Source organism: Prionailurus viverrinus, chromosome B1, assembly GCF_022837055.1.
Source record: "Prionailurus viverrinus isolate Anna chromosome B1, UM_Priviv_1.0, whole genome shotgun sequence".
NCBI classification, from domain to species: domain Eukaryota; kingdom Metazoa; phylum Chordata; class Mammalia; order Carnivora; family Felidae; genus Prionailurus; species Prionailurus viverrinus.
Genome location: NC_062564.1, coordinates 137,953,334 through 137,981,314, shown reverse-complemented (window position 1 = coordinate 137,981,314; position 27,981 = coordinate 137,953,334). Strand labels below are relative to the sequence as shown.

Genomic DNA, 27,981 nt, shown 5'->3' with positions numbered 1-27,981 from the left:
CCTTGTCTGCCAGTGGTGGGAAAGTCTACAATTAGGAAAGCTTTTCACTTGACAACATTTAAAACACTTTTTATTCTGGACATTTTCAAGCATATATATATATATATGAAAGAAGAGTAGGATAAATATTTGATGTGTTGGGTGGGTGCCTGGGTAGCTCAATAGGTTAAGCATCTGACTCTTGTTATTGGCTCAGGTCACGATCTTGCAGTTGTGGGATGGAGACTCACATCAGGCTTTGCACTGGGCATGGTGCCTGCTTGGGATTCTCTCTCTCCTCTTTCTCTGCCCCTCCCCCACTCATTCCCCCCCCCCCCAAAGAAAATAAATAAAAATAAACATTTAAAAAAAGAATCTTTGTGTCAACTATACTTAAAAAAAAGCCTTTCAAAATTAAAAAAAGAAAGAAAAAAAAAAGACTCTCCATGTACCCATCATTCAACTTTAACATTTTAACAAACTTGGGTTCATTTTTTTAAAAATCATATTGAATTTTTCATGAAGTTATATTTAAAGACACAAGAAATGTGGAGGATGTTCATTTTTTAATAGCAGTCATTTTAGAGAACAGCATGGGAAATATACTTCTTTTGGAATAAACTGGAAATTAAAAAGGTCTTGAAGCCATTGGAAGCCATATGATTAGTTGAATTAGTTTCTAAGATTTGGGGTGAGATAGCACAGCAGGTGCAGTGTGTCATTCCAGCATTTCTTTCACCACATTGTGAATACAACCTGTAGAAATCAGGGGAAAAAAAAAAAAAGGAAAGAAAAGAAAAGAAAAGAGAGAATGAATGAACAAATCAGGACTTATCAGTTTCTTTCTTTATATTATCTTGTTCCAAAAATCAAAACTTCTGTTCCACCCCAACCCTACTGCCAAATTGCTACATATTTAAAATTTACATCAAATCATGGTCCCTGGTTCAGTACAATCTATTAGAAAGAATCACAATCACCAGTTAAGATTCACATGAATCTCCTAGGTGAGGGCCTCATTATGCTTCCTTGCTTGAAAGTTGCATTGAGTTATTCTTCCACAATATTTATTAAGTGCCTAATGAGTGTCAGGCACTGTCACTAGGTGGTTGAGGGAACCAACAGAATACTCTGTAGATTGCCAGAGTTAATTTCTGTTATCAAATGTCAATGAATCATCAACCATGCCAAGTGAAGAGTCTCCAAAGGGCAGAGAACACTAAACAATCTTTTTCATTGACCAGATGACTATACCAGTAAACTGTCACATCCTCCTTCCCTTAGGGCTACTTTGGCATCAGGTTCTGAGTCAAGTTATTAACACAGGCCTTTTAACAAACGTCACTGCTTGGAAAGAGAGATAATAGTCAATTCTCAGCAGGTAAAGGAGGAAGAGGGATGATAAGAAAACGCCCCATCTTGACTCTGCATTTCAGTCATTGAGGGTTGAAAGCAATTGGGAGACAAATGCTCGGATACTAAAATGGTATGAAAATGCAACATGAAATGAACTAAAATGCTCATGGAGAGGACATTGTTTTGTGGAGCATGTGGCAAAATAACTAAAAAAGGACAGATTGGGCCAGTGACAACTTATTATGCACATGAATGTACCATCCTAATCAAACATTCTCAAAGGCCTCTTGGGAGATAGGATTTTATAGATAATAGCCATTTCCACGTGAAAACTAAACATTAATTGCAAATTCCACGGGGACTGGCAATAAGAGATTGAAAGACAGGACAAGTAAACTATTACCTGCTTGCCTGAGAGAAACAGGAACTCAGAAGATTAAAAATGTGAGTAGGGGAGCTTAGGAAACCAGGTAAATGAGCAGCTACCCAATTCTGATAACATAGTCACGAAAAAGTCAGTAACTCTTCTTCATAGTGGGGGCTTTGGGAATTTGGCATAACTGGGTGAATTGTCCACACTTATAGAGACTAAAAACTAGCTTCCCATCACTTTGGAGGAAGGATTGTTATATTAACATTCTGATGTCATCAAGAACACAGAACTAGGCACATTATGCAGTCACGTTTAGTATAACACCTCAACTGGTTACTGTTGGTAACAGTAGATCTAGGAACCATACTTAGGGAAATGAAGGTCTGGTCGCATACATATCTCTACTACCTTAAGTCATGGTCTAGTTAAGATATACGTGGTTGATATGTGGCATGCTCACTTGGTGCATCACACAGCCACCCCTCCTGTGGCAGACAACCTAAAAAAATCCCAGAATTCGTTGTTATCCTATCAGATTTAGCCCTGTCAAACCATGGAAGCTGACTACCGACTGTTGGTGTGGCCTGGCAATTAAAAATCATTTGTCCCCCATTTTGTAAGGGATGTTTCATGTGTTTGTGAGAGAAGACCAAGGAAATAAAAGATGTTACTGAGAATTTGTTTTGTTACTCCTAAATCAAAGAATTCCCAACAACTTACCAAGTTGTAAGCCCTTTTTAGAAAGCATTCATTGCTTTTCTTTTCTCAATATCTCGCTTGAGTTGGCAAAGGGTGCAATGAGGGAAACATCCCAGCCATAGGAAATCACTGCAAATAGATCCCTGTGGAAAAACAAACAGTGGGTCGACATATATCCCATAAATACATTCACACAATTCCTTGCATTTGTATAGTTTTTCAAAACTCTTTAAAAGGTACATTGGGGGCATCTGGGTGGCTCAGTCGGTTAAGTGTCTGACTTTTAATTTCAGCTCAGGTCATGGTCTCATGGTTCTTGGGTTTGAGTCCCGTGTTGGGCTCTGAGCTGAGCATGAAGCCTGCTTGGGATTCTCTCTCTCTCTCTTTCTCTCTCTCTCTCTTTCTGACCCTCCCCTGCTTTTGCTCTCTCTCTCAAAATCAAGAAAATAAACATTAAAAAAAGGTACATTGTATGTTACTGCTTTATCATGAGAATTCTGTGACATTATCCTCATTTTTCTGATGACCAAGTGAAGCTAAATGACTTGTTCAGATCACATAACAAATTGGTGGCAGCTCTTGGTCTTTCTTTTTTCAAGCCAGTGCCCTTGTGACACTATGTCAAATGATCTGCAGTTTACAACTATAGCCCGAGTCCTCTGTCATCTCTTCTAAAATGCTTCCCTTTAAAGCCGATTGTGAAATGCACAAATTTTCTGTAGCTTGCAAGTAGTGCCAGCCCAGGCCCCCCCACACTGCATCCCTCTGGCCAATTTCATTGACCTCTCTCAAGTTCTGCAAAGGGGGGTGTTAGGAGAAAAGGAGATACGCAAATTATCAGGAAAAGAAGAAAGTAATGAATATTGTTTGGCAAACCATGGTATGGAGTACTTTGCAAGGATTTGGGGGCCTTCTCAATGGAAGGGTCCAGTTGGGTCCTCAATGACCTTCTGGGAGACATGCCCTTGAAAGGACTCCTATTCTGGTGCAGGAGACACTGGGTGAACAATTCCAACATTCACATGTTCTATGACCTTAAGCCTTTCTCATTTTCTCATATATATGGTTTCCATATCTATAAAGGGAGGTAACAATCCCTGTACCACAGGAGTTTGCAAGTAGTAAATGAGTAAATATACATCAAAATAATATCCCAGCAAGTAGTAGTACAATCAGTGGTTGTTTCTTTCTTTTCTTCCTCCTTCTCTCTTATGCCCTGGCCAAAGGGATGCTTTCTTGACTGTGTCCATGAAGCAGGGGGGGGGGGGGGGGCGCGCAGATCAGAGAGGCTGCATTGTACCAGCCCCATAAAAGTTTGCATAGATATGAAAGAGAAACAAAGCAGAGAGCCTGAATGATACAAATCAGTCCAGGGAATTATTTTTAGGTCTGTTCTAAGGAGGAAATAGAGATACACTGTCTATAAATATATTGCTTCATTGTACATCGAGGAACCATACCTTATCCTAGAATCCTAGAACTAGGAATCATCTTGCACAACTTCCTCATGACAGATGAGAAAATTGATGCCACCAAATGACTTAGCAGAGAGCCAAACAGTTTGCTATATGTTGAGTGTTTCCCAACCCCTTATCTCCAGGATCCAGCTAAGTTCCCCTTCCTATATTCCATGTTGAGGTTTTGGGTTGCTTTGAGAATCTTACCCTCACACCATATACATAAGTACATATGAATGACACTTTGCATGCAATTCAGGAAGTTCACGGTCAGGGCACAAAATTAAGAACCTCTGTGTGTTATGCTGCCTTAAGAATAGCATGAATGGGGGCGCCTGGGTGGCGCAGTCGGTTAAGCGTCCGACTTCAGCCAGGTCACGATCTCGCGGTCTGTGAGTTCAAGCCCTGCGTCGGGCTCTGGGCTGATGGCTCAGAGCCTGGAGCCTGTTTCCGATTCTGTGTCTCCCTCTCTCTCTGCCCCTCCCCCGTTCATGCTCTGTCTCTCTCTGTCCCAAAAATAAATAAGCATTGAAAAAAAAAATTAAAAAAAAAAAAAAGAGAATAGCATGAATGAGAGCAGCCTCACTTGCAGCTGCTGAGCAAGCCAGGCAGCTGAGCAAGCACGCAGGAGAAATGAGTCAGGCTCTGAACACACCTCTGCCCTGTGAAACAGCTGAGCGATTCTCGAAGAAAAGAACAGAAGTAAAAGTAGTTGTTTACCAAGCACTTATTTAAAAAAAATTTTTTTTAATGTTTATTATTACTTAAAAAAAATTTTTTTTTAACGTTTACTTATTTTTGAGACAGAGCATGAACGGGGGAGGGTCAGAGAGAGAGGGAGACACAGAATCTGAAACAGGCTCCAGGCTCTGAGCCGTCAGCCCAGAGCCAGACGCGGGGCTCGAACTCAACTGTGAGATCATGACCTGAGCCAAAGTTGGACGCTTAACCGGCCGAGCCACTAATGCGCCCCAATGTTTATTATTTTTGAGAGAGAGACAGAGACACAGAGAGAGCAAGCAGGGCAGAGGCAGAGAGAGGGAGACACAGAATCCGAAGCAAGCTCCAGGCTCTGAGCTCTCAGCACAGGGCCCAACGCGGGGCTCAAACTCACAGACCGCGAGATCATCTGTAGCCGGCCGCCCAAACTACTGAGCCACCCAGGCGCCCCTACTGAGCACTTATTAATTGCCAGATCCTGTGCTATAGATAGTATATACATTGTCCATACATTATTTCACATGACTCTTACTACACCACCAAGGGGAGGTATCATTATGACCATTCAATCAGTGAGGGGGCTGAGGCGTAGGGAGATTAAGAACTTGCTCCCGTTTCTATGGGAGCAGTGATTGGGGCAGAGGCTAAGTTTTCAGGAAAAAAATCCATCATGTCACTTCTTTGTTTAAAACACATTTCAATGGCTTCTCTGCTCACTCAGAGTAACAGCTAAAGTTCTTATAATGGTCTTCAAGGCCCTAGAAGTTCTAACTCTTGCTCTGATGTCATCTTTTTCTATGACATCCTACCCTCACCCCCTCACTCTCTCTATACCTACCTCCCTAGCCCCTTGCAGTTTCTGGAACATTCCAGATAAACTCTACTTTAAAAGTCTTTGGTGGTGCCCTTCCCTCTGCCTGGCTGAAGACCCCCAGGTGGGTCAGCTTCTCATCCTTTTAGGTCTTTACTTTTGTACCAAGGCCTTCCCTGATAACCATACTTAAAATTAGAACTCCCTTTCTAAAAATGTGGATGAGTATTGAATTGTGTTGAATGCTTTTTTCGGCATCAGTTGAGATGATCATATGGCTTTTCTTTTTGAGTCTATAAATAGAGTATTCTGATACTGAACCATCTTTGCATTCCTGGGATAAACCTTGTTTAGATGAAAATACATTTTATGATGCTGAAAATAAAATAAAATTAGAATGCTTCAACACTCTTTATTTCTCATCTTGGCTTTATTTTTTCTGTACCGCTCATCAGCACGCTATAAAGTGTTTACTTAGTTACACTGTGGCCATCTTCTCCTATTAGAATGTGAGCTCTGCCATTGACAGCCATCGTAGTAACAATTGATCCAGGCGAGAATCGTCAATGGCTATTATTCCTTGTGGATGAAGGTTTGATGAGGAATAAAATATTTATATCTCTCACCAAGGTGCTTACACATTATAGAGGGGAAAAAGGCAACATTACCGTCGAGAATCCTAGCAGACGCTATATCTTAACTAAGTAATCAAACTAAACAACCATAATGGGATACACCGATGTCATGTGCCTCTTGACATGAAGCACAGCACATATTGGGTCAGTTCTGTGGAGGTTCTGCCAAAGTGTAAAACCTGTCTAACTGTGAAGACAAATTTGACACACCAAATTGAGGGGTAGTCTACAAAATAACTGATCTGTACTTGGGAGGAAAAAAAGACAGGGAAAGAGTGAGAAACTATTCCCTATTGTAGGAGACTAACTAGGAATGACAGTTGAACAAATGTGTGATTCCAGATTGATTTTCTTCTCATCCAAAGAATGTTAATTGGGTTAATTGGTAAAGTTTAAATAAGATCCACATATTAGCTGATAGTGTTGTATCAGTGTTAAATTCCTGATTTTGATCATTATGTTATGGTTATATAAATGAACGTCCTTGCTATTAAGAAATACATGTTGTAACACAGGTAATAGGACATCAAGTTTGTAATTTCCTCTCAATGTTTTGGAAAAAATAAAATAGAATGGACAGAGAGGTAGAGGAAAGAGTAAATAAAGCAAAGGTGGCAAGATTTTAGTATTGGGGGAATGTGGGTGAAGGGTATTCAGGAATTCTTTGTATTATTTCTTTTTTGTTGTTGTATTATTTCTGCAACTTTTCTTTAAGTCTGAAACTATGTGCAAATAAAGCTCTCAAAAACATAAGAAGAAAAAGGATGTAAGCTACACGCAGACAGGGCTTTTGATTTGCTTTGTTCACTGAGGTGTCTCTAGCTTCTGGAATCGGCATGTCCCATGTACGGGATAAATCCCTGTTGAATGAATGAATACGATAGGACTTAGCCAGGGTCCAGATGCTCAATAATCACTTTTGAATGAATGAACACTGGCTTAGAAGGCAGACGTGCCAGATGTGAAGGGATCCACTACACCCCCATTTCTCCCCACGGCTTTCTAACTGTGGCTCAGCCTGCAGATTTGTAGGGTCCTATGTCTGACTCTGAGTAAAGCCAGGAGAGGCTAAGGGCCCTCCGCTCCTCACCTACTCACCTCCAGCAACTGTTTCAGGGACATACCTACTGGAACAATTTAAGATTGTGGTACTAATTTGTTCCATGGTGTCCGTGGCAGCACAGCCCCTGGTAATCACTTGACACATTTAGGACAGGAGTGGAGAAAAGATCAGGGCCAAGCCATGAAGGCAAGGTGGGCAATCACACAGTTGTGGTCAGACTGAAGGGAGCCCTCTGGTATCTGGGCTCACGCCTCACCGTGCACACGGGTGACTTACCGGGATGCCATATCGCGTCCGATACAAGGTCCTCATGGCGACACTCGCTCCGCACAGACAGCATTCGTTCATGTCAGAGGCGATCTGACAGGAAAGGCATAGGGGAAAGAAGGTCCCACAGAGGCCTGGGTGCGGGGAGGAAGCGGGGGAAGCCACATAGAAGAGTTAGTGAAAGTCACCATGCTTTCAATGAAATCACACCTCTTTCAAAAAGATGTTGGCTCAGGAAATGACTTTAATGGGGACTCAGAGGAAACAATGTTGTCACCTGGCTCTCAGTGTCTTGCTTCTAGAGCCGGCTCTCCAGGAACTGGGGATAATTTGTGAGTCATTATTACCGGGTCAGATTTAATTGCAAAAGCTCCTGCCTTGCCAGTCTGAGATTGTTCCCATTATCTCTCTTCCCTGCCCTTGTTACATTCGGTCACGCTTGCAGAGGAAGTTTGTGGCGTCAGGATGTCTGAGAAGCCGTGGAAAAACCATGGGAGGGTGTTTAGGGGCAGAAAACACTGAGTAAAGAAATCATTACAAAGAGCAGAAATGGTTTCTAGGTGGTCATTCAGGCAAAAGGAGGGCACTGTCTTCATCATGTGGATGGAAGCAAGCAGGAATTAAGGGATATGTGTATTGGTAGTTTAAAAAGTTGAGCGCAATTTCACTGTAAAGAGTCTCTGTAAGGCAGAGAAAGGGCTTAAGAAAATAGAAACAGGGGGACCTGGGTGGCTCAGTCGGTTAAGCATCCGACTTCAGCTCAGGTCATGATCTCGCTCTGAATTCGAGCCCCGCGTCGGGCTCTGTGCTGACAGCTCAGAGCCTGGAGTCTGTTTCAGATTCTGTGTCTCCCTCTCTGTCTGACCCTCCCCCGTTCATGCTCTGTCTCTCTCTGTCTCAAAAATGAATAAATGTTGAAAAAAAAGAAAAAAGAAAAAAAAAAGAAAATGGAAACAAACAGGAAACTGTTCTCAAATATGCTTTGAGTAAAAATCTGTTTTGAAAAGTTCTGGGGTGGAGTTCTGGTATGGTAAGAGAGTCTGTGGTTTCTTGATTGATTGTTTTTAAGCAAAAGGCTATCTCCAAAGAACCTGGTGGAACTTCCATCACATACAAAAAAGGAGGCTATTTCTCACACACAATGGAAAGATGAGCCCCACAGAGGATGTCTGCAACCCATACGGCATGAGACTCTGAAATAAGAAAAGGTTTCTCACATAAACAGTGTGTTTCATTGTAGAAAAGAATTAGATTTCAGTAAAGCTAAAAACCTGCAAGGCTTCCTGAAATGGAACGATGACAAGAGTCGCAAGAACATCACTGAAAGCTGGGAAACACAGGACGGCATTGTAGGTAAAAGGAGAAGTAAATAGAAGACAAACCAGACCGATATGTCAAGAACATGGTGATACTAAGAGGTGGAAAATTGCAAAAGGTGATCGATCTAAGCAAGGATCACAAACTCAAGGTCGCACAGCTAAAATGAGTGAAATAGATTGAGACAAAAAACACAGAATAGACAATGGTGGACATAAATACATATGGCAAACTAGAATGAGAATCTCCTTCAGTGGGATTAGCTCATGCTAAGCAGCAGCAGACCCCCACCATATGTGCTGAAGGCTCATCTCTCCATATTTTCCAAGATTTCCAAGAGAAGCTGGAAATCTACATTGGGAGGCCAGATTTTTATGTGAAATCTGATTTTATATGTTTCCTAGTATTTTTAAAGTAATGCATGAAGAGAGGTCATTGTGTACAGGACAAACAAAACATATCTGGCGGCTAAATCCACCCACGGGCTTGCAGCTTGTGACTTCTGAGTTGACCATAAAGCAGGAGCTCAATGGCAGGATGAGTAGATGAGTTTTATTAAGTCAGGAACCTGCATTATGGGAATCGAGGAGGAACAATAGCATGTGTACTTACAAATCCCCAGGTCATCACAGCAGTCAAATACGCCAGATTGCCAGTCACTATGCATCACACCCCCGGTCCCATATCCTGGCTGTGAAACAACGGGATTCATTTTTAAGGCTAAGTTCCGAAGGGCACTGCCTGTGAAAACAAACCCAAAAAAGTATTAAACGCCTGCCTGTATTGGTTGGATATCACGCAGATTCCAGTTGAGAAGACATTTCATCACATTTCTCCTAATTAGGGGTGGCCACACTCAACTGACTTAACAAGACATTTCCAGATATTGCCCATACTAGGCAATTAGAAACATCAAGGAGATGGGGTGAGGGCTCCTTTCACAGGTTTTCTGGCGGGGGAGGGGGGGGGTTGTAGCCCCTTTCTCTGATCTTTTTCTCTTTTTATTGGCAAGAGGATTTTTTTCTTCTTTTTTCAAGACAACCGTATCCTGACCAATATCTATTTTGCATGTGAGGTGTTTTATTTAATAGTAATTCTAATAACTTTTACAAAGCTATTGCACAGAGGGGCGCCTGGGTGGCTCAGTCGGTTAAGCGTCCAACTTCGGCTCAGGTCATGATCTCACAGTTTGTGGGTTTAAGCCCCATGTCGGGCTCTATGCTGACAGCTCAGAACCTGGAGCCTGCTTCAGATTCTGTGTCTCCCTCTCTCTGTGCGCCCCACACCCCATACTCTGTCTCTGTCTCTCTCTCTCAAAAATAAATAAAAAAACATAAAAAGAATCCAAAGCGACTGCACAGACATTATCTCAGTTTCTCCTTAAGAGAACTTTGTGAGATAGAGTTCTTTACTTCTCTAAAAAATTGCCATCACACAGATGCTTCTAGCTAATGTCAGCCCTCATTGCATAATTACTAGTGGTGTCCTGATAGCTAACAGATGTCTTAGGTTACTTAAAAAAAACGATTAATTTTTTTAAATGTTTATTTATTCTTGAGAGAGAGAGAGAGAGAGAGAGAGAGAGAGAGAGAGAATGAATGGGGGAGGGGCAAAGAGAGAGAGAGGGAGACACAGTATCTGAAGCAGGCTCCAGGCTCTGAGCTGTCAGCACACAGCCGGACGTGGGGCTCAAACCCATGAACTGTGAGATCATGACCTAAGCCAAAGTCGGTCACTTAATCAACTGAGCTACCCACCACCCCAAAAAATGATTAATTTTTTTTGTGTGAAATCGTCAGTCCAGAATCTGAAAAAAAAGGGTGAGGGGGGTGGTGCTTCAAGCTTCCACAGGAAAATGCAATAGTTGAAAAACCACTAAGGAATAGTGTCCCTTGAACAAAGTGGTACCTATACTTTTCAGATTTCATCAAGTGATCAAGTGAAGTCTCCTGAGCTTTAACCAGTCAGAACTCTCAAGGGAGAGAATGTGTTTGGTTTCACAACGACTAATGTTAAAGCTTTCTTCTTTACTACTTCATATCTAACCATATGCAGTGCTCTGTAGCCTTGGCCCCTGTTCACCCGCAACGTTTCCCTTAACCAGGTGCAAGGCCCCGTTATCTGTCCACCTGTTCCTCCATGTTGTCAGGGAAGGCCCCAGTCAAAGATGCTCCCACTTGCAGGGCACCTGGGTAGCTCAGTTGGTTAAGCCTCCAACTTCGGCTGGGGTCACGATCTCACAGTTTGTGAATTCGAGCCCCACATCAGGCTCTGTGCTGACAGCTCAGAGCCTGGAGCCTGCTTCAGATTCTGTGTCTCCCTCTCCCTCTCTCTCTCTGCCCCTCCCCTGCTTGTGCGCTTTCTCTCTCTCTCTCTCTCTCTCTCTCTCTCAAAAATAAACATTAAAAAAAATAAAGATGCTCCCACCGTGCATCTCAGTCCTGGCTGTGCACTAGGTTCATCCTTAGTGCTTGGCTGCAAAACACTTATACTTGATTCTGATTCACTAGCTGGGGGGGGGGACCCTAGGCGAGTAACATTTTAAGAGGCAATTGTGAAGCAGACAGCAATGGAGATCTGATTTACAGGTCTCTCTCAGCCTTTGCCAGTCTTCTCAGCCCTTCCTCTGCCCTGCTCTTTTTCCTGATTGATTTTGTATATGCTGAAATCCATGGCTGTGATCAGTTGATTCCCCCAACAGGTGAGTCCTTATAAAAGGGCTGGAGGTTTTGACTCGGTGATCAGTCGGTTAAGCGTCCAACCTCGGCTCAGGTCATGATCTCTCAGTCTGTGTGTTCAAGCCCCGTGTCGGGCTCTGTGCTGACAGCTCAGAGCCTGGAACCTGCTTCGGATTCTGTGCCTCCCTCTCTCTCTGCTCCTCCCCTGCTCGCTCTGTGTGTCTCTCTCTCTCTCAAACGTGAACATCAAAAAAAAAAATTAAACAAAAGGTGGGGGTGGAGGTTTTATGGAATAATAAAAGCCAAGGCACTTTGGACTGCCTTGGAAAGGTGCCTCTAATATTTATTATCGAGAACCTGCTTTATGACACAAAGGGAAAACCACCAGGTTGAGAAGGCTCTATATTTACTGTCAAATCACATTAGGAACTATGTTGAAACTGCAGGGCTAGATAGATATTTCATTGGGGTCCAAAGGTCTTTCTCCTCTCTGATTATGTAGGAGGATTATGATACCTTTCCTACCACCGTCTAATTAGAGCGGGCACACAGTGTGAGCTCAATCTATTATCCAAGAAATAGTTACAGAATGTGAATAAATTGTGCAGGTAGTGGGCTGCTCAGTATGGAATGCTATAGATATACTTCTGGCCTCAAGGATGAATTATCCATTACCTTCAAAATATATACTGGAAAAATCATTACAGACAAAATGTATGCATAGCTGTGGCTGCTGCATGTGTATCATTAAAGAAAGAAGTATACCAATAAGTCTATATTCTTTTTTTTTTTTTAATTTTAATGTTTATTTTTGAGAGAGAGAAAGAGAGAGCGTGTGAGCTTGTGAGCGGGGGGAGGGGCAGAGAGAGAGGGAGACACAAAATCCGAAGCAGGCTCCAGGCTCTGAGCTGTCAGCACAGAGCCCAGCACGGGGTTTGAACCTACAAACCGCGAGATCATGACCTCTGAGCCAGAGTCAGATGCTTAACAGACTGAGCGACCCAGGTGCCCTAACATCTTTCAAATGGGTATAATACCACTTTTCTCATGGTTTGTTGTATTGCAGTCATCTCTAAGACTATGTCAATAGACTATGTCTATTAAGCACTGTGCTACCTGTATTGCCAGTGACCTGACATATGCTCCCCTATGTCTATTTTAGACTAAACGTTGCTAAGTAGCAAGGATAGTGCGTGGGGTCACAGCTCCAGAAGGCTAATGACAGTGTGGTGATAAAGTAAGCAATGGGGTAGGAATCTCAAGGCTTGGATTTTATTTTATTTATTTATTTTTTTAAGTTTATTTATTTGGAGAGAGAGAGAGAGAGCTGGGGGATGGGCAGAGAGAGAGGGAGAGAGAGAGAGAGAGAGAGAATCCCAAACAGGCTCCACACTGTCAGCGCAGAGCCCGACATGGGGCTGAAACCCATGAACCTCGAGATCAAGATCTGAGCCGAAATCAAGACTTGGACACTCAACTGACTGAGCCATCCAGGCACCCCTAAAGGTTTGGATTTTAGTCATTGCTGGTATTTGGCAGGCTCAAGTAAGATCAAGTTTGAAAACTGCAAACTACCACATACATGAGGGAGAATCTAAAGAGAGTTTCAGTGGCAAGAAAGCAGATGGAAAAAAACCTGAATGTGATATGTTGCCAATATAACAATGGCTGATGTTCGCAAGGAGCATTCTACTTTCCAAAGTGTGTTCGTGTTTGATCTCTAGTTAACCCTGAGCTCTGTTTAATATTCCCAGCACACTGAAGCACTCAGGGAATAAAGGCTGGTAAGACGCTTTCTACTGCAGACATGAAAATGGAGGCAGAGAGGTTACATGCCAGAGCCAAGGAAAGTCAGGATCACTAGTCCAACCTCTTTAATTTATAGATGAGGAAATGAGGTTTGTCTCGAAGATGGAGTGTTGCCCTGCACCCTCTTCCCAGTCTTTCAGGGAAAAGACATGGGGACACCTCACAAGAAACATTATGGAAACCCAAAGATGGGAAGGTGGACCAGACAGCAGGATCCAGTGGTTTCCATCATGGACACTGGCCAGACTCCAGCTCCACAGCCACTAGCTAATGACCATGGGGGAGTTACTTCCCTTCCATGTGCCTCATTGTCCTGAATCTGTGAAATGGGGATATGCACACTACATAGTAACAAAGCTGTCAGGTGCATTAAATAATATCTGAAAAGCTCTTAGAGTGGTGGCTGGCATGGGATAAATTCTTCCTGAGTAGTAGTTACATTAAAGAGAGTACTTGGGGGCGCCTGGGTGGCACAGTCGGTTAAGCGTCCGACTTCAGCCAGGTCACGATCTCGCGGTCTGTGAGTTCAGCCCTGGGCTGATGGCTCAGAGCCTGGAGCCTGTTTCCGATTCTGTGTCTCCCTCTCTCTCTGCCCCTCCCCTGTTCGTGCTCTGTCTCTCTCTGTCCCAAAAATAAATAAACGTTGAAAAAAAAAAAATTAAAAAAAAAAAAAAAAGAGAGTACTTGGTCCTGGAGGGAAACAAGTAGAATCCCCACCCCTCCTTTACACTCTCCTATATATTGTAAGACAAGGGCATTTCTTCTACAAGGCCACAGATGAAAGGGAAAGAAACAGAAAGGCACATGTCTGCAGTAACAGAGTGGCAGGGCTGGGATTTAAATTCAGTTCTTGGGACTCTAAAGCTTTTATTATTATTTCCACAGACTCTACCAGTCTTGGATTATAATCTTGCCAGCCAAAGCAAACAAGACCTGCTCAGGAAGAAAAGGTAACTTCTACTGCCCATCACTAAAGGTGCTCCAAAGTCAGAATCATAATCTTCAAAATAGCCCTTTCATTTATTTTTTATTATTTTTTAGGTTTATTTGTTTATTTTGAGAGAGACAGAGACAGTGCGAGTGGGGAAGGGGCAGAGAGAGAATCCCAAGCAGGATCCACACTACCAGCGCAGAGCCCGATGCGGAGCTTGAACTCACGAAACCGTGAGTGAGATCATGACCTGAGCTAAAACCAAGAGTCGGACACTTAACCGACTGAGCCACCCAGGTGCCCCCAAAATTGTCTTTTAAAAATAACTTTTGGGGGGCGCCTGGGTGGCTCAGTTGGTTAAGCATCTGACTTCGGCTCAGGTCATGATCTCACGGTCCGTGAGTTCAAGCCCCACGTCGGGCTCTGTGCTGACAGCTCAGAGCCTGGAGCCTGCTTCCGATTCTGAGTCTCCCTCTCTCTCTCTGACCCTCCCCCGTTCATGCTCTGTCTCTCTCTGTCTCAAAAATAAATAAACATTTAAAAAAAATTTTTTTTTTAAAAATAACTTTTGGTCAGGGCACCTGGGTGGCTCATTTGGTTGGGCATCCGATTCTTGATTTCGGCATGGGTCATGATCTCATAGTTCATAGGTTTGAGCCTTGCGTTAAGCTCTGTACTGACAGCTCAGAGCCTGCTTGGGATTCTCTCTCTCTCTCTCTCTCTCTCTCTCTCTCTCTCTCCCTCTCTGCCCCTCCCCTGCTCTCTCTCTCTCAAAATAAATAAATAAACAAACATTAAGAAACAAAAAAAAGAACTTTTGTTCAATCCACAGTTGTCACTGTCAGTCCAGAGTTCTTTCAGTTGGGCTTCTTTGACCTTTTCTTGAATATGGACATGCTTCACAAATTCTCCACCTGTACTCTTTGGGATCCAGTTTCTTTACTTTAGGGACACGTTTAGGGTCAGAGTAGAGGGATCGGCCTGGTTCTCAATTTCAGACACTCTCTAAGCATGAATGAGTTTGAATCATATTCACCCCTACACTATCACACCCCAGAATTGTGCAGATTGCCGGGATACACCAATACCTAAGATTTAAACAAGTTGACTATTAGGTCTTTCACATAATTTTAGCAGAGAGATGTCTTGTAGTTCTTTCTCACAGATCTAACACATAGTTCCGTGAATAAGGAAACCACACATGTACTCCACGAGGTGTTTCCAACAATGTAGGTCTGCAGAGAAAAAAGCCCCATCAGGACACACCTCAACTCTTTGAGTAAACATCTAATTGAAGTGCAATATACATGTAGTCAAGTACAGAGCTCATAAGCATGATTGATGAATTTAACAGTGAACAGTCCTTGTAACCACAGCCTGGTTCAAGAAGAAGGACGTTACCAGCACCACAGAAGCCCTCCTGAACTCTCTTAGGAACTCATACCCCTCTGCCCAACTTCTACTTTGTCTTTTTTTTTTTTTCAATGTTTATTTATTTTTGGGACAGAGAGAGACAGAGCATGAACGGGGGAGGGGCAGAGAGAGAGGGAGACACAGAATCGGAAACAGGCTCCAGGCTCCGAGCCATCAGCCCAGAGCCCGACGCGGGGCTCGAACTCACGGACCGCGAGATCGTGACCTGGCTGAAGTCGGACGCTTAACCGACTGCGCCACCCAGGCGCCCCTACTTTGTCTTTAAACACCAGAGCCTCGTTTTGCCTGCTTTTGAGCCTTACGTATATTTAATTATAGGCACTATTTATTCTTCTGTGTCTGGCTTCTTTTGCTCAAATTTAAGATTGTGAGATTCAACCATGTCGTGTATAGCAATAATTCACTTATTCTCATTGTCATATAATAAATCATCCTATAGATATGCACAACTTATTTATCCACGCTACCATTGTATTGTTTCTAGTTTGGACTATTAGAAATGGGATAGCAGTGCTATGAACATTCTTGTACCCATCTTTAGGTGGACCAGGTATGTATTTCAGTTGTGTCTACATCTAGGAGTAGAATTGCTGGGCCCTAGGGTTGGTAGAAAGTATCAAACAGTATGGTGAAGTAGTGGAATTTACGCTCCCATCAGTAAAGGATGAGAGTTCTATTTGCCCCATGTCCTTGGAATACCTGTTGGTACCACCATCTTTCATTTTGCCCATAGGTTGCTACAGAGGCTGGGAAGCAGAAGCCTAGGCCTAAGACTCAGAAAAGCAGAAATTAGGGCTAAACGATTGAACAGGGTTGCCGCATTTAGGAAAATTAATAAAGGAGATTCTGTTAAATTTGAATAAGTAAGACTCAAGCAATATTTGAGACATACTTACACTAAAAAGGTTTTCATCCATTAATTGAAATTCAAATTTAACCGGGCATTTTGCATTTATTTGGACAGTTGCGAGAATGATTTTGGAATTAGATAATTCCATGGTGGGGGGCAGTTCCTGCTTCCCAGTTTACAGGATTGGGATTGGTGTAAGGGAGGCCAGAACAAAGAGGCTTCCCTAAGGCTGTGCAGGAAGCTGTCTCCCACCCCCCACAGAGTGGGAGAGGCCAAAGGACACTAACGGTGGTCATGATTTATTACTTCTATCTAAATTCTTACAAGAGCATTTCCTCTGGGAATGCAGTTGTTTATTCATGGATAAGGGAAGGAAACGGAAATTTCTTGAGCAGTTTCTACTGCCAGATTTCATGTTAAGCAATCTTAGGTATGTGAGGGGATTCTAGTTTCATAATAATCTTTTCTCCTAATTTGAAACCAAATACTTGGAGCAGTGCAGCCAGGTTCCCAGGTGGGTGAGCTAAAACTGAAGTCCATGCTCTTCCATTCGACCAAGTCCTACCTTTAGGAAGGAGTCCAATTATTGGCCCAGGGCCTGCATGGGCTCCATTTCTCTCCACCAGTCTCAGCTATGCTCTTGGGATCCGCCAAACTGCTGAATGTCACTTGACTTGAGTTTCCCTAGTCCCCTCATTCCCTCTGTTTCCATCCTGCCTTTCTCCTCTACCTCCTTCCAGCTCTCAGCTTTCTACCAGATCATTCCATGGGTTGTATGCAACCCATTTCTGGAAAAGCAAAGTAAATAACCTCAATTGGGAAAGCCCCTGCTTTGAGTCACTTGGAGCTTCTCCAGCACCCAAACAGCCCCCAGCAGTCCTGTTTTTTAGTGCTGGGTCTCATCAGCATCTGGAACCAGTTGTCCCACTCCCCTGCGTCTCAAGCAGAATTATGCAGTCTCTGCATCACATGGGGACTCTGACTTTGCACCTGTTGTGTGTAGACCAAAAAATGCCATTCCAAAATATGCCTCTCTGGCTTAAGAGTTATTTTTAGTTGATTATTTTGAGAGACAGCACACATAGGAGAAGCTCTGAAAACAAGGAAGTTACCCAATAAGGGAAATTTACATTTATAAGGGAAAATCTCCATTTGTAAGTGTCCCCTTCTCCTATCAGGAAGAGAGGGATGATTCTGTACCACAAGAAACTCTTATCAGTGGAAAAAGTATGGACTCAAATCTTCATTACAAACCTTAACCTTGTTTACCCGCTCCCCTCCCCAAAATTGGCTCTCCCTACACTTTCTCTCCAGTGCCTTTAGCTGAAAGCTGGTGTGTAAGCCCAAATTCTAAGCCACCTCTGAGAGTTATTCATTTTCCTGCATATCTCCCGTGTACATGAGATATATGCATACTAAACTTCTGTTTTTTCTCTTCTTAATCCGTATTTTGTTTCGGGGGCCCCAGTTGAGAACTTGGAAGCATAGAGGGTAAATTATTTTTCATCTCCTACAAAATCATTTCTGAAATTTTAGCCAAACTATGGAAACTCTCAGTTATAAGGAAATTTAAAAATGATTATGCATCATTGAAAGTATGACATTTCTGAATTTAAACTAAATAATATCTGGAAACAAAAAGCCTTTGGTCACTGTCTGGGGTGGTGGGGTGATGTGGGGAGGGCATTCTGCACAACTTAGTGAAGCCTCCATGGTAGGCCATAGGTGAGGATATATCCCTTCTGCATATTATAGACTCGGAGTGGGGAAAGGAAGTTTACCAGTATCTGACTTCTCGGTTTCCCTCCCTCCCCAGACACATTCAGATCCTGCTCCTCCAGGGAATCTTCCTCCCTGAGCTTCTCCAGCACCCAGAAACGCCACAACAGGCCTGCTGTTAGTCCTGGGTCTGAGTCTGCATCTGGAGTCAGTTATCTGGATCGCCTACAGAACCCTGCATTGTCTGTATCACAGTACGATCCTTGGATGATGTACCACCAATCGCATCATTTCTGAAATGTTAGCCCGAACAACGAAAACTCTGTTAAATGTAAAATTAAAAATGATTGTGTATAATTGAAGGTATGGCATTTCCTAATTTTAGCTAAATAATGTCTATTTTTAACATTTATTTATTTTGAGAGCGAGAGCGTGAGCAGGGGAGGGGCAGAGAGAGACGGAGAGAAAGAATCCCAAGCAGGCTCTGAACTATCAGTGCAGATCCCAACGTGGGGTTCCACCCCTTTGACCGTGAACTCATGACCTGAGCCAAAAACAAGAGTCAGACACCTAACTGAGCCACCCAGGTGCCCCTAAACTAAATAATTTTTATAACCAAAAAGCCACTCCAAAACATTTTCCCTTTTGTTAAAAATGGTGCTTATGCTTGGCAATCCTTTAAAAATGTTCTTTTTAATGTTTATTTTTGAGAGAGAGAGAGAGAGAGCACGTGAGTGAGCACGAGTGGGGCAGGGGCAGAGAGAGAGGGAGACACAGAATCTGAAGCAGGCTGTAGGCTCTGAGCTGTCAGCACAGAGCCCAACATGAGGCTTGAACTCATGAACCGTGAGATCATGACCTGAGCCACCCAGGTGCCCCTCATGCTTGCTTGGTAATCCATAAATGAGGAGCCTCTCAGGAATATTTATTTATTTGATTGTGCTTGGGAATTTTCCTGACACCAGGAGAGTCGTTATCCTCCTTTCATCAAGGAAGTAAAGGTTCTTACTAAAACCTTGAACTGGGGCAAAGGTCAGGGATAAAGAACAGTGATATATTGGAACCTCCCAGGTCTCTGTTGTCATTCTCCCACACTCCTTCTTCGGTGACCTAATTCATTCAGCTTCTTCTCTACTTTTATCTTAAAATTTGTTAATGTGCTCTCAGGCGTAAGTGGTTCTAGGGGAAGAATGCCTTTTCATTCCCAAACTGGTCACCTTCAGGAAATGATCCACCCTATTTTTCCAGTCCTTTGATTACCGCTTCCTTCCCTTCTCAGGCCACTTTGCACACCACTCTTCAGGAATTCCCTCCGCCCTGTTCCTGCTGTGAGACCCTTCCCCTTGTTTCCCTACTTACCCGTTAAGCTCTCATGTCAAATGCCACCTCCTCCATGAAGCCGTTCCTAATCCTCCAAGTTGGACTTGCCTGTCTTCCTACACACCCTTGCTCAACTCTCTCATGATGTGGCACAGAGCCCACTGGACATAGCGGTCAGCACACTGGGCATGAGCCACACTATTGATACTTGGCTGCCTCTAAAAGCCAATTAACAGTGTCTCGACTTCCTTCTCCCCAGGGTCATCGGGGAAGCTATCAGAAGCTATATCAGCTTCAGATATGACACTCAGATATGTGCAAACTGAACACTTACATTTTTTATTTTGTTTTGTTTTGTTTTTTCATTTGCAGGTTTTCTGAGGGTGAAAGTGGATTCCAGTTATCTGCATCCCCCAAAGACAGTGACTTGCACATAGCCTAGAAAATACTAAGTGTTGGGGTTCAGGATACACCACCCTAAAATATGGCAAGTTGGCATGTTGACTGTATTAAGCTGAAGGAGTTGGAGAAAATGGCAGAGGCTGGAAGGTCATTTGACCTCTTTTTCTCACCCTTCTTCCCTAAAAGTAGGAGATAAATCTGTCATGGGCAAGGTACCTCCCCAGTACCAGGAACTGCTATTGAAGTCTAGTGGAGAGAGGCCAAGCGTTCCAGTCCCCATTCTTTCTTCCTAATCCTCCATTTAATCCCCCTTTCCTGCCAACAACAAATTATTTGGCCCAATAGTGTCAAGGCTGAGAAACTCTTGATTAATACTCTTATGCTGTTCTTAGGAAGATTTGAGGGTCTTACAAACTTACAAATATAACAAGATGTAACATGGAAAATGAAGAAATTGGGCACAGGGAAAGTAAAGTCTGAAGCAAATTTAGCACATGCTTTGAAATTTCTGTATATTGCTGGACAGGGGCTACAAATAAAATTCTGAGTTTCCCATCAGGCAAAGCAAAGAGGGAACACAAACATTTAGGGAACTGACCATGTCTATAAAATAAGAACAGATTGAGACCTAGAGAAATTTCTCATCAAGGTCCTCGAAAAGGAGATGATGTATGACATGTGGTGGTCAAAGCCTTTAACAGAATCTCTACAATAAATAGAACAGTGACTTTCATGAACTTATTTCCTAGTATAGGGTTAAAGCACAATGCTGGAGTAGAATCACTGAAAGCAATCTATGAGAAACTAAAATGATCCCAGCAAACTACTTATCCCCCTGATCATCTGGATGATTCAGGATTAAAAATCAAATTGGTAGATTGTTCAGAGAAACACTGGATGTATATTCTCGGACAACCCTCCATGAGTATTTTAACCAGCTACGATATGGTAAGAATTGGGCAGCAATGGGGCTGAATTAAAAGTGTTTGGTGAGAACCAGAGTTCAGATTCCCCATGAAGGTTGCTTATCATGCATAGGAACAGGGATGCAGAAGGGAAGGCATTTAAGGCAAATGTATTGTCATCAAAATTAAATGAGGCAGTCAAGACACACACCTGAATAGAAGGCCACCCTAGTGTAGCATGGACTGAGTTAACAGCCATCCTAACTCAAAGTGCAGATAAGTTAAAAGCATATTTATGAGAAGCCTGTGTTTTCCTCAGACACCAGTTCTAGGCCTTCCCTGGGGGGGACGCTGAGAAGTGAAAAATGGCCAACAAAGGCTACATACAATTGACATTTGAATGATCCATTTAAAAGAAGCATATAGTGTTTTGTTAAGAGGTACATCTTTTTTCTTTTTTTAATGTATGAAATTTATTGTCAAATTGGTTTCCATACAACACCCAGTGCTCATCCCAACAGGTGCCTCCTCAATACCCATCCCCCACCCTCCCCTCCCTCCCACCCCCCATCAACCCTCAGTTCTCAGTTTTTAACAGTCTCTTATGTTTTGGCTCTCTCCCACTCTAACCTCTTTTTTTTTTTTTCCCTTCCCCTCCCCCATGGGTTTCTGTTAAGTTTCTCAAGATCCACATAAGAGTGAAACCATATGGTATCTGTCTTTCTCTGTATGGCTTATTTCACTTAGCATCACACTCTCCAGTTCCATCCACGTTGCTACAAAGGGCCATACTTCACTCTTTCTCATTGCCACGTAGTACTCCATTGTGTATATAAACCACAGTTTCTTTATCCATTCATCAGTTGATGGACATTTAGGCTCTTTCCACAATTTGGCTATTGTTGAGAGTGCTGCTATAAACATTGGGGTACAAGTGCCCCTATGCATCAGCACTCCTGTATCCCTTGGGTAAATTCCTAGCAGTGCTACTGCTGGGTCATAGGGTAGGTCTATTTTTAATTTTCTGAGGAACCTCCACACTAAGAGGTACATCTTTTGCATGTGCTGATGAATTGCATGTGACCATAGGAGTGATCAAAGTCCCAAAGTTGTGTACCATAGAACCTGGAAAATGCTTATGTCAGGTGTTAATGAAACCCACCCACTGTGACAATAAAAGAAGGCAGTAAAACACTCTTGGAGTACAATTTTAGGGAACCAATTTCCTGGTCAGTACTATGGAGATAAAAGAATTGCAACATGGAATCTTAGATAATGTAATGAGTTGACCTTTTAAAAATACCAACCACTTGGCTCCACTCTGATTCTGTGGAACCACTGCCTGGGCAAAGGGGTTAGTGGCCTTGGAACCGATATTTTTAATGTGTCCCAGGAGGTTCCAAGATGTGGTGAGGGTTGCAAATCACTGTGTTAAAGAAAGTCCATCCGAAATGATGATTTGAATATTGAAGTAGTGGCACTTAAGTCTTTTACACAAAAATAAAACACATATTTCCCCCCAATTTCAAATTTCTCCTACCACTTACATTTTTACTGCAGATACCTATAATTATAAAAATGTAGCCAAAATAATATGCTCAGTGAAGATACTCTAACAATCACAAAACGATCAAAAGAAAAAAAATCTCTGGTAAATCTACCATACAAAGTTAACCTTACCGAGATTTGTGATGTAATGGCCTTGTATTGAGCCCAGCAAAAACCAATTCATGTACAGGACCATGTTTTAATGAAGATTCTTTTAAATTAAGCGATAAATCCATTTCTCCTACAGTATAGAGAAGGTTACTCCCCTTGCTGTTCATTAACGCTTGGGGAGCAGGTGTTCACCTCTTGTAGAAGTGGTATCCAATCATTGTGCTCCAGCTCAGGATTGTTATTCTCTGATTAGCCAAGACCCTTACTATGACTCTTGGATGGGTGTAAAAGAGCAGAGAGGGCCTTTCTTTCTAAGAAACAATTTAGTTGGAGTTTTTCCAGCTCATCGCACAATTTATTTCAATCTGCATAATTAAAGGTTGAAATACTATTAATTGAGGGGTGCCTGGGTGGCTCAGTCCGTTAAGCATCTGACTTCGGCTCAGGCCATGGTCTCATGGTGCATGAGTTCAAGCCCCACATGGAGCTCTGTACTGATAGTACTGCTTGGGATCCTCTCTCTCCCTCTCTTTCTGCCCCTCCATGACTGATGCTTTCTCTCTCCTCAAAATAAATAAATAAACTTGAAAAAAAAATAAATACAATTAACTGACTGAATCAATTTTTGAGTTAACTTTAAAGTCCTAATTCATATGCAAAGACCCTGAAATCCCTCAAAACCAGATTTCTCACTTAGGTAATGGTCTGTTTCCTCAGACTCCTGCCTTGCCTTTATTCTGTTTCTCTCTTCAAGTCTTTCTGGAACTCTGTCTCCATGAGGAGCTCAGCAAAGAGGAATCCCAAAAGGAGAAGAGGGTATCACCATCTCCTGGATTTGCAGAGGGCTTGGCTCCCCCATATCTGGTATAGCATATCTGATATCTGGTCATATCCACAGTATAGTAGCTTTGTAGATGTCTTAGACTGAATAGTTCGGCTAAAAGAACTAGAAGACTTATGAAGCATGCACTCGATTTTAAATCTTGCTGTGACTCATATTTGAATTGGAGTTACCTGTCCTTTTTAATTATGTGGGCCTAAGGTCCCTTACCTGGTAAGTCAATACAGCCAGCTAACAGCTGCATCCACTTCAGTACAGAACATCTTGAACAGACTTTATTTTTAAAAAAATGTGTTTGGTAAACAGTCAAGTTTGGTAAATGATTTTAAATTCTATTTTATGGTGGGTGGGTGGAAGAATTTCTCCCTCCACACCCCTATCCCCTATCCCCAATGCTAACTACTCATACTGGTGATGGAAATAAGGCTCAGATAGTTCTGGTCCTTAGCCACAAAATCAATAATCAAAACTTCCAGATTGTTGAATTTGGATGGTGTCAGTAATCTAAAACTTGAGCAGGACCCATCCAGTACTTTATAAGAAAACAACAAAACCATTGCAAATGCTTTCATTGGTATACATAGGTCTCAAAATTTCAATGAGAATACAGTTACTTGTGGCCATGGAACACTTAAATGATGACAAATTTAGTTCAGGGAAGAGGCAGCAGACTATACAAACACTTGATTATAATGGTTTTTTTTTTTTTTTCAAAAGCCTCCAGATGTACTCTTCCAAAACATTGTGTGCTAAAAGGGTCATCCATTAAATCCACATCTGTCTCCATTTTCACTATCCCCAAGTTAAACCCAAGAGAGCATCAATGCAATGTTAAGTGCAGATTTCTCGGTAAAATTGATAGCCACCCATGGAATGCCTGCTCAGTCCTCTGGGCTTCCTGTACATTTTGCTAACACATCAAGTGCTCCCAAGGTTGGTTACCTACCAGGAGGTAAATGAAGCACATCCTTAGGGCACCAATAAAGCTGGGCCAATAAAGTAAAATAAATGAGAGAAAATTTTAGAAAAATATTTAGCCTCCCTGCTCAAATAAATGTAATCCTTGAGGGAAATAATCATAATGATATTGGACTTCACCCTTATTTACGTATGAGAGGGTGTGGACAGGTAGCACATCATATATATTTCAGTGCATTTAAGACATTTAAAGATGTCTGTCTGGTCCTGGATATTTTTAAGGTAAGCTGTTCTCAGGTCCTTCTCTTCTGGAGTCAGAGACATAACTCCACTCAACTTTTTATCCCACCACAGGGCCTGGAGCAGAGCAGACACTCAATGGGTATTTTTTTTTTTTAAACATCTGAATGAAAAATGTATGAATATAGAAATTTTAAGTTTCATACACATAATTTTAAAGTCTTTAGACATCTAGATGTCAGAAATACCATTTATAACAAATGTGCTTTTCTTAGGGGCTGGATATAAGAGGAAGGGAAAAAAGTTTCTTTTTTCCTTTTCCTCTAAATCATGCCCGTGAGAAAAGCCAATCATTCCCTCGACAGGGAAAATACTGAGAGCTGCCTTGGTGTTACTGCTAATAACAATGCTACAAATCAGGAAACGTAACAAGTGGCCAGATCCCAACAATTTCAAAAAAATTGGGTTTTTTTCCCCCTAACAAAACAGAGACATTTAGAGTTAATTCTGACAGTAATGATAAACCTCAAAATGATGGAAAGCAGAATCGTGCCTCCTTACTAGCAAAACTAATTCCAACAGCAAATCCTGAAACCAATCATAAAACAAGAAACTCTCTAGAAGCAATTTAAAATATTATGTTTAAACACACGAGTCTTAATGGTAATATGATGATTTCTTCTTTAAGGATAAAGAATATTTTTCTCCTCATACAAATGTATCTTCTAGTAGCACATTTTAAAGAAACAGTCATGATATACCTAGGCTCTTAAGAGTCACTACAGCCAAATTTAATTTAAAAGACAATTGCATATTGCAGACATACGCTTTTTTTAAAAAATTCGGTGAGACACATGAATACCTGCCATTCAATTCTGCCCTGGCTTGTGTTCATTACATGGTAAGAATTTACTAGCTTTATAGTTTCTTATTTTTTTAATAATTTTGTTTCTTTTTAAAGAAGATGGTAAAGAGAAAAGGTTACACAACTGAAATGTATCACTTTGTATCGCAATAATACTTACCACACTCTGATTAACTACAGAGGAAAGCAGCCCAGGTCAAACTGGAGAAGCCTCAGGAACAGGACTGCTTTGTTGGCTTCAGCCTTAGGGCTGGAGTCAGAGAGGGAGGGGTTAGGGGTGGGGAAAATTAGGAGGTGGGGACTGCAATCTTGTGGGAATTGTCTCTTTGCCTTGGGGGTCAATGTTCTTCTATTTAAGAAAATACACACTGCATTTAATTTCATTATATTATTTTCTGTGACATTTGCCTGACACCATGGTGAGATTTATTTATGATTAGACAACACCATGTTTTATGAAGATCCAAGGCTTGTTTATTTATTTAGGGTTTCTCTAATTTATTGACTCCCCAAGGCATTTAAGGGGCATGAAATGCATTTAAAAGTAAGCATTGGGCAGCTGGTCTGAGGTCTCAGAAATGCTGAAGAGATATGTAACCTTCCATCTGGCTGGGTTGTTGGGACTTACATTCCTAGCTAAGGAGCTGGATGAGAATATCTCTTGAAGGGTAGGGGGCAGAGCAGGGATGTGGTCAGTGGCAAGCTGATGCCACCTGTCTGGTGCCAGCGTTGGAGCCTGGTTTCTCAAAAGCGAGACCGACGTCCATCTCACAACTTCATAGTGAATGAAGGATGCAGAGGGCCTGAGCAGGGAGGAGAGCAAGAGGAGGGATTTAACTAAAAATCCTAATAGGAAACAGCAGCTCTTTGGAATTGGGCGAGGGAAGGGAAGAGGGAATGATTCACTTAAGGAATCATTAGAGAGGCACATAAATACACAATACTCTATATAAAACCTCAATTGCTTCCAGGTTGCTGACTAAAAATGTGTTAGCTTAGCCAAGGTTAAAATGTCCTTAATTCCTATTGGTGTGACCCTAATGAGTTGTACTTTCTGTCATGGTGTTTGAACATAAAGCTTGAATGACTCACATCACTTACACTGTTTTCTGTTCCCCCAGGTTAGAGGTATGTACAGAGGGAGTTGTTCCTGGAGGCACAAGATAAGTGGGAAAGGGTTCATGAGTGCTCACTTATCTCCGAGGGACATTTGCCTAGACTATTAACATTTCACATGTACCGCTGGGTACACTATCGGTATAAAATGCTATCTTATTTCAGAACCTTACCATGCGAGCAATAGTCACTGCACACATAGGCCACTTGATAAAAAAGATAGGCGATGTCATGCCTGTCCTGGAAGAGCTCACAGCCGGGGAAGGTAGACACACTGCACAGACCGTATAGAAAATATCCTTGGCATTTTACAAAGCAAGAGGCCATCAAGTTCTAGGCCACTGACTATGTGGCTCGTGGGCAGATCTCTTAAAAAAAAAAAAAAGGTGGTGGTTTATTGAGGACCTGCTATGTGCCAAGCACAGAATTGTTTCATTTTGAGGAATGTATCAGTTATATATTAGTTGTTTTTATCCTCCTAATAAAGACAAAGAAACAGAGTGCCTTGGCCAAGAGCCCTGGAGCAGATAATCTGGGACTGTGAAACCTGAGCCCAGGCCCACATTTTGCCACTATTCTTAACTATAAATGGTGGTAAAAGTATTAAGTGTGTTGATTGAGCATTAAACGAGATAATGGGAGGGACGGATGCACACGGGAAAGGTGTGCATTAGAGAGCTGTGTTTCACTCCTCCCTTGTCATCCCTGCCCTTCCTCACGACTCCACTCCAGTCCCTAATTACCCTCTCCTCCACCTGCCTTGGACGTTGCACCTGCCTAGCCCCTCAGCTGGACGCTGAGCTCTTTGGAGAAGGTAGGGCTTTGTCATCAGCATGACTTTACAGTTGGGGCCACACCAGGCAAAGGCATGTAATTCAGGATCTCGCGGAATAACATTAAAGTGTTTTTAGAGTTATAGTCTAAGCCAGCCGCTCATGAACAGGAAAAGGAATCTATCAAGTGGAGAAGGATCCAGGTCTGGGGGATTTTGCCCATTTATGCCAATCAAGCAATTAAAAGAAGCTCACCAGGTCATCTGTGATTGGGGTGAAATCAACTTCCCAGGACCTATGTTCTAGTCTCTAATCCTTTTTACCATTCAGTCAACAAATCCTTATTGAGAATTTATTATACACATCAGGCCTATGTGAAACACTAGGGGACCCAGCAGGAACAGTCAGGTGCCCTGCTGTTGAGATGCCTGTTGGGTTTTATTCTAATAAGGGAGAAAGACAAAAGAGAAACACACGCAAACACAAATAAAACGTAAGGAAACATATAAATGGACAAAAGAGTCACTCATTGTTCTAAGGGTCTTAAAGAAAACTGTCAAGGGGCTGAGATTCTCAATAAGTGGGGGGGGGATAGGAAGAAGGGGGGCTTACCTTGGACGGAGGGGCAGGAAGGGCCTCCCTGAAGCAGAGCCAAAGGAAGAGCAGGAGCCGGTCGGTCGTGAGAGGGGTGGGAGGAGCATCTCGGTACAGACAAAAGTCCCAGCCTGAGCTCAGCAGATTTTAAGGAACTGAGAGGGGGACAAGCAAAAAATATTCTAATGGACCATGTGAAGAGCCCAGGAATGGAGGTAGACGTAGTTTTATAGGACTCTTCAGGAAAGAC

At 42.4% G+C, this 27,981-nt stretch overlaps 1 protein-coding gene and 1 non-coding gene across 5 annotated transcripts; both read right to left on the bottom strand.

Annotated features, from left to right (window-relative positions):
* Positions 1-526: 526 nt before the first annotated feature.
* Positions 527-27,981, bottom strand: LOC125164203 (placenta-specific gene 8 protein-like). Of its 4 annotated transcripts, none has more exons than XM_047856784.1 (6): positions 27,750-27,809; positions 25,877-26,051; positions 9,290-9,418; positions 7,370-7,494; positions 2,429-2,550; positions 527-735 (listed from the first exon to the last, which is right to left on the bottom strand). In XM_047856784.1, the coding sequence occupies exons 3-5, from the start codon at positions 9,387-9,389 to the stop codon at positions 2,446-2,448; spliced, it is 330 nt and encodes a 109-aa protein (XP_047712740.1). In that variant the 5' UTR covers positions 9,390-9,418; positions 25,877-26,051; positions 27,750-27,809; the 3' UTR covers positions 527-735; positions 2,429-2,445. The 4 variants fall into 4 exon arrangements, with proteins under 4 accessions (XP_047712740.1, XP_047712738.1, XP_047712739.1 ...); XM_047856782.1 differs by lacking the exon at positions 27,750-27,809 and adding an exon at positions 25,409-25,498 and having other exon boundaries at positions 25,877-25,895; XM_047856783.1 differs by lacking the exon at positions 25,877-26,051 and having other exon boundaries at positions 27,750-27,885.
* Positions 15,235-15,367, bottom strand: LOC125165090 (small nucleolar RNA SNORA18). Its single transcript, XR_007151976.1, has one exon. It is a non-coding gene; the product is annotated as a small nucleolar RNA SNORA18 (small nucleolar RNA).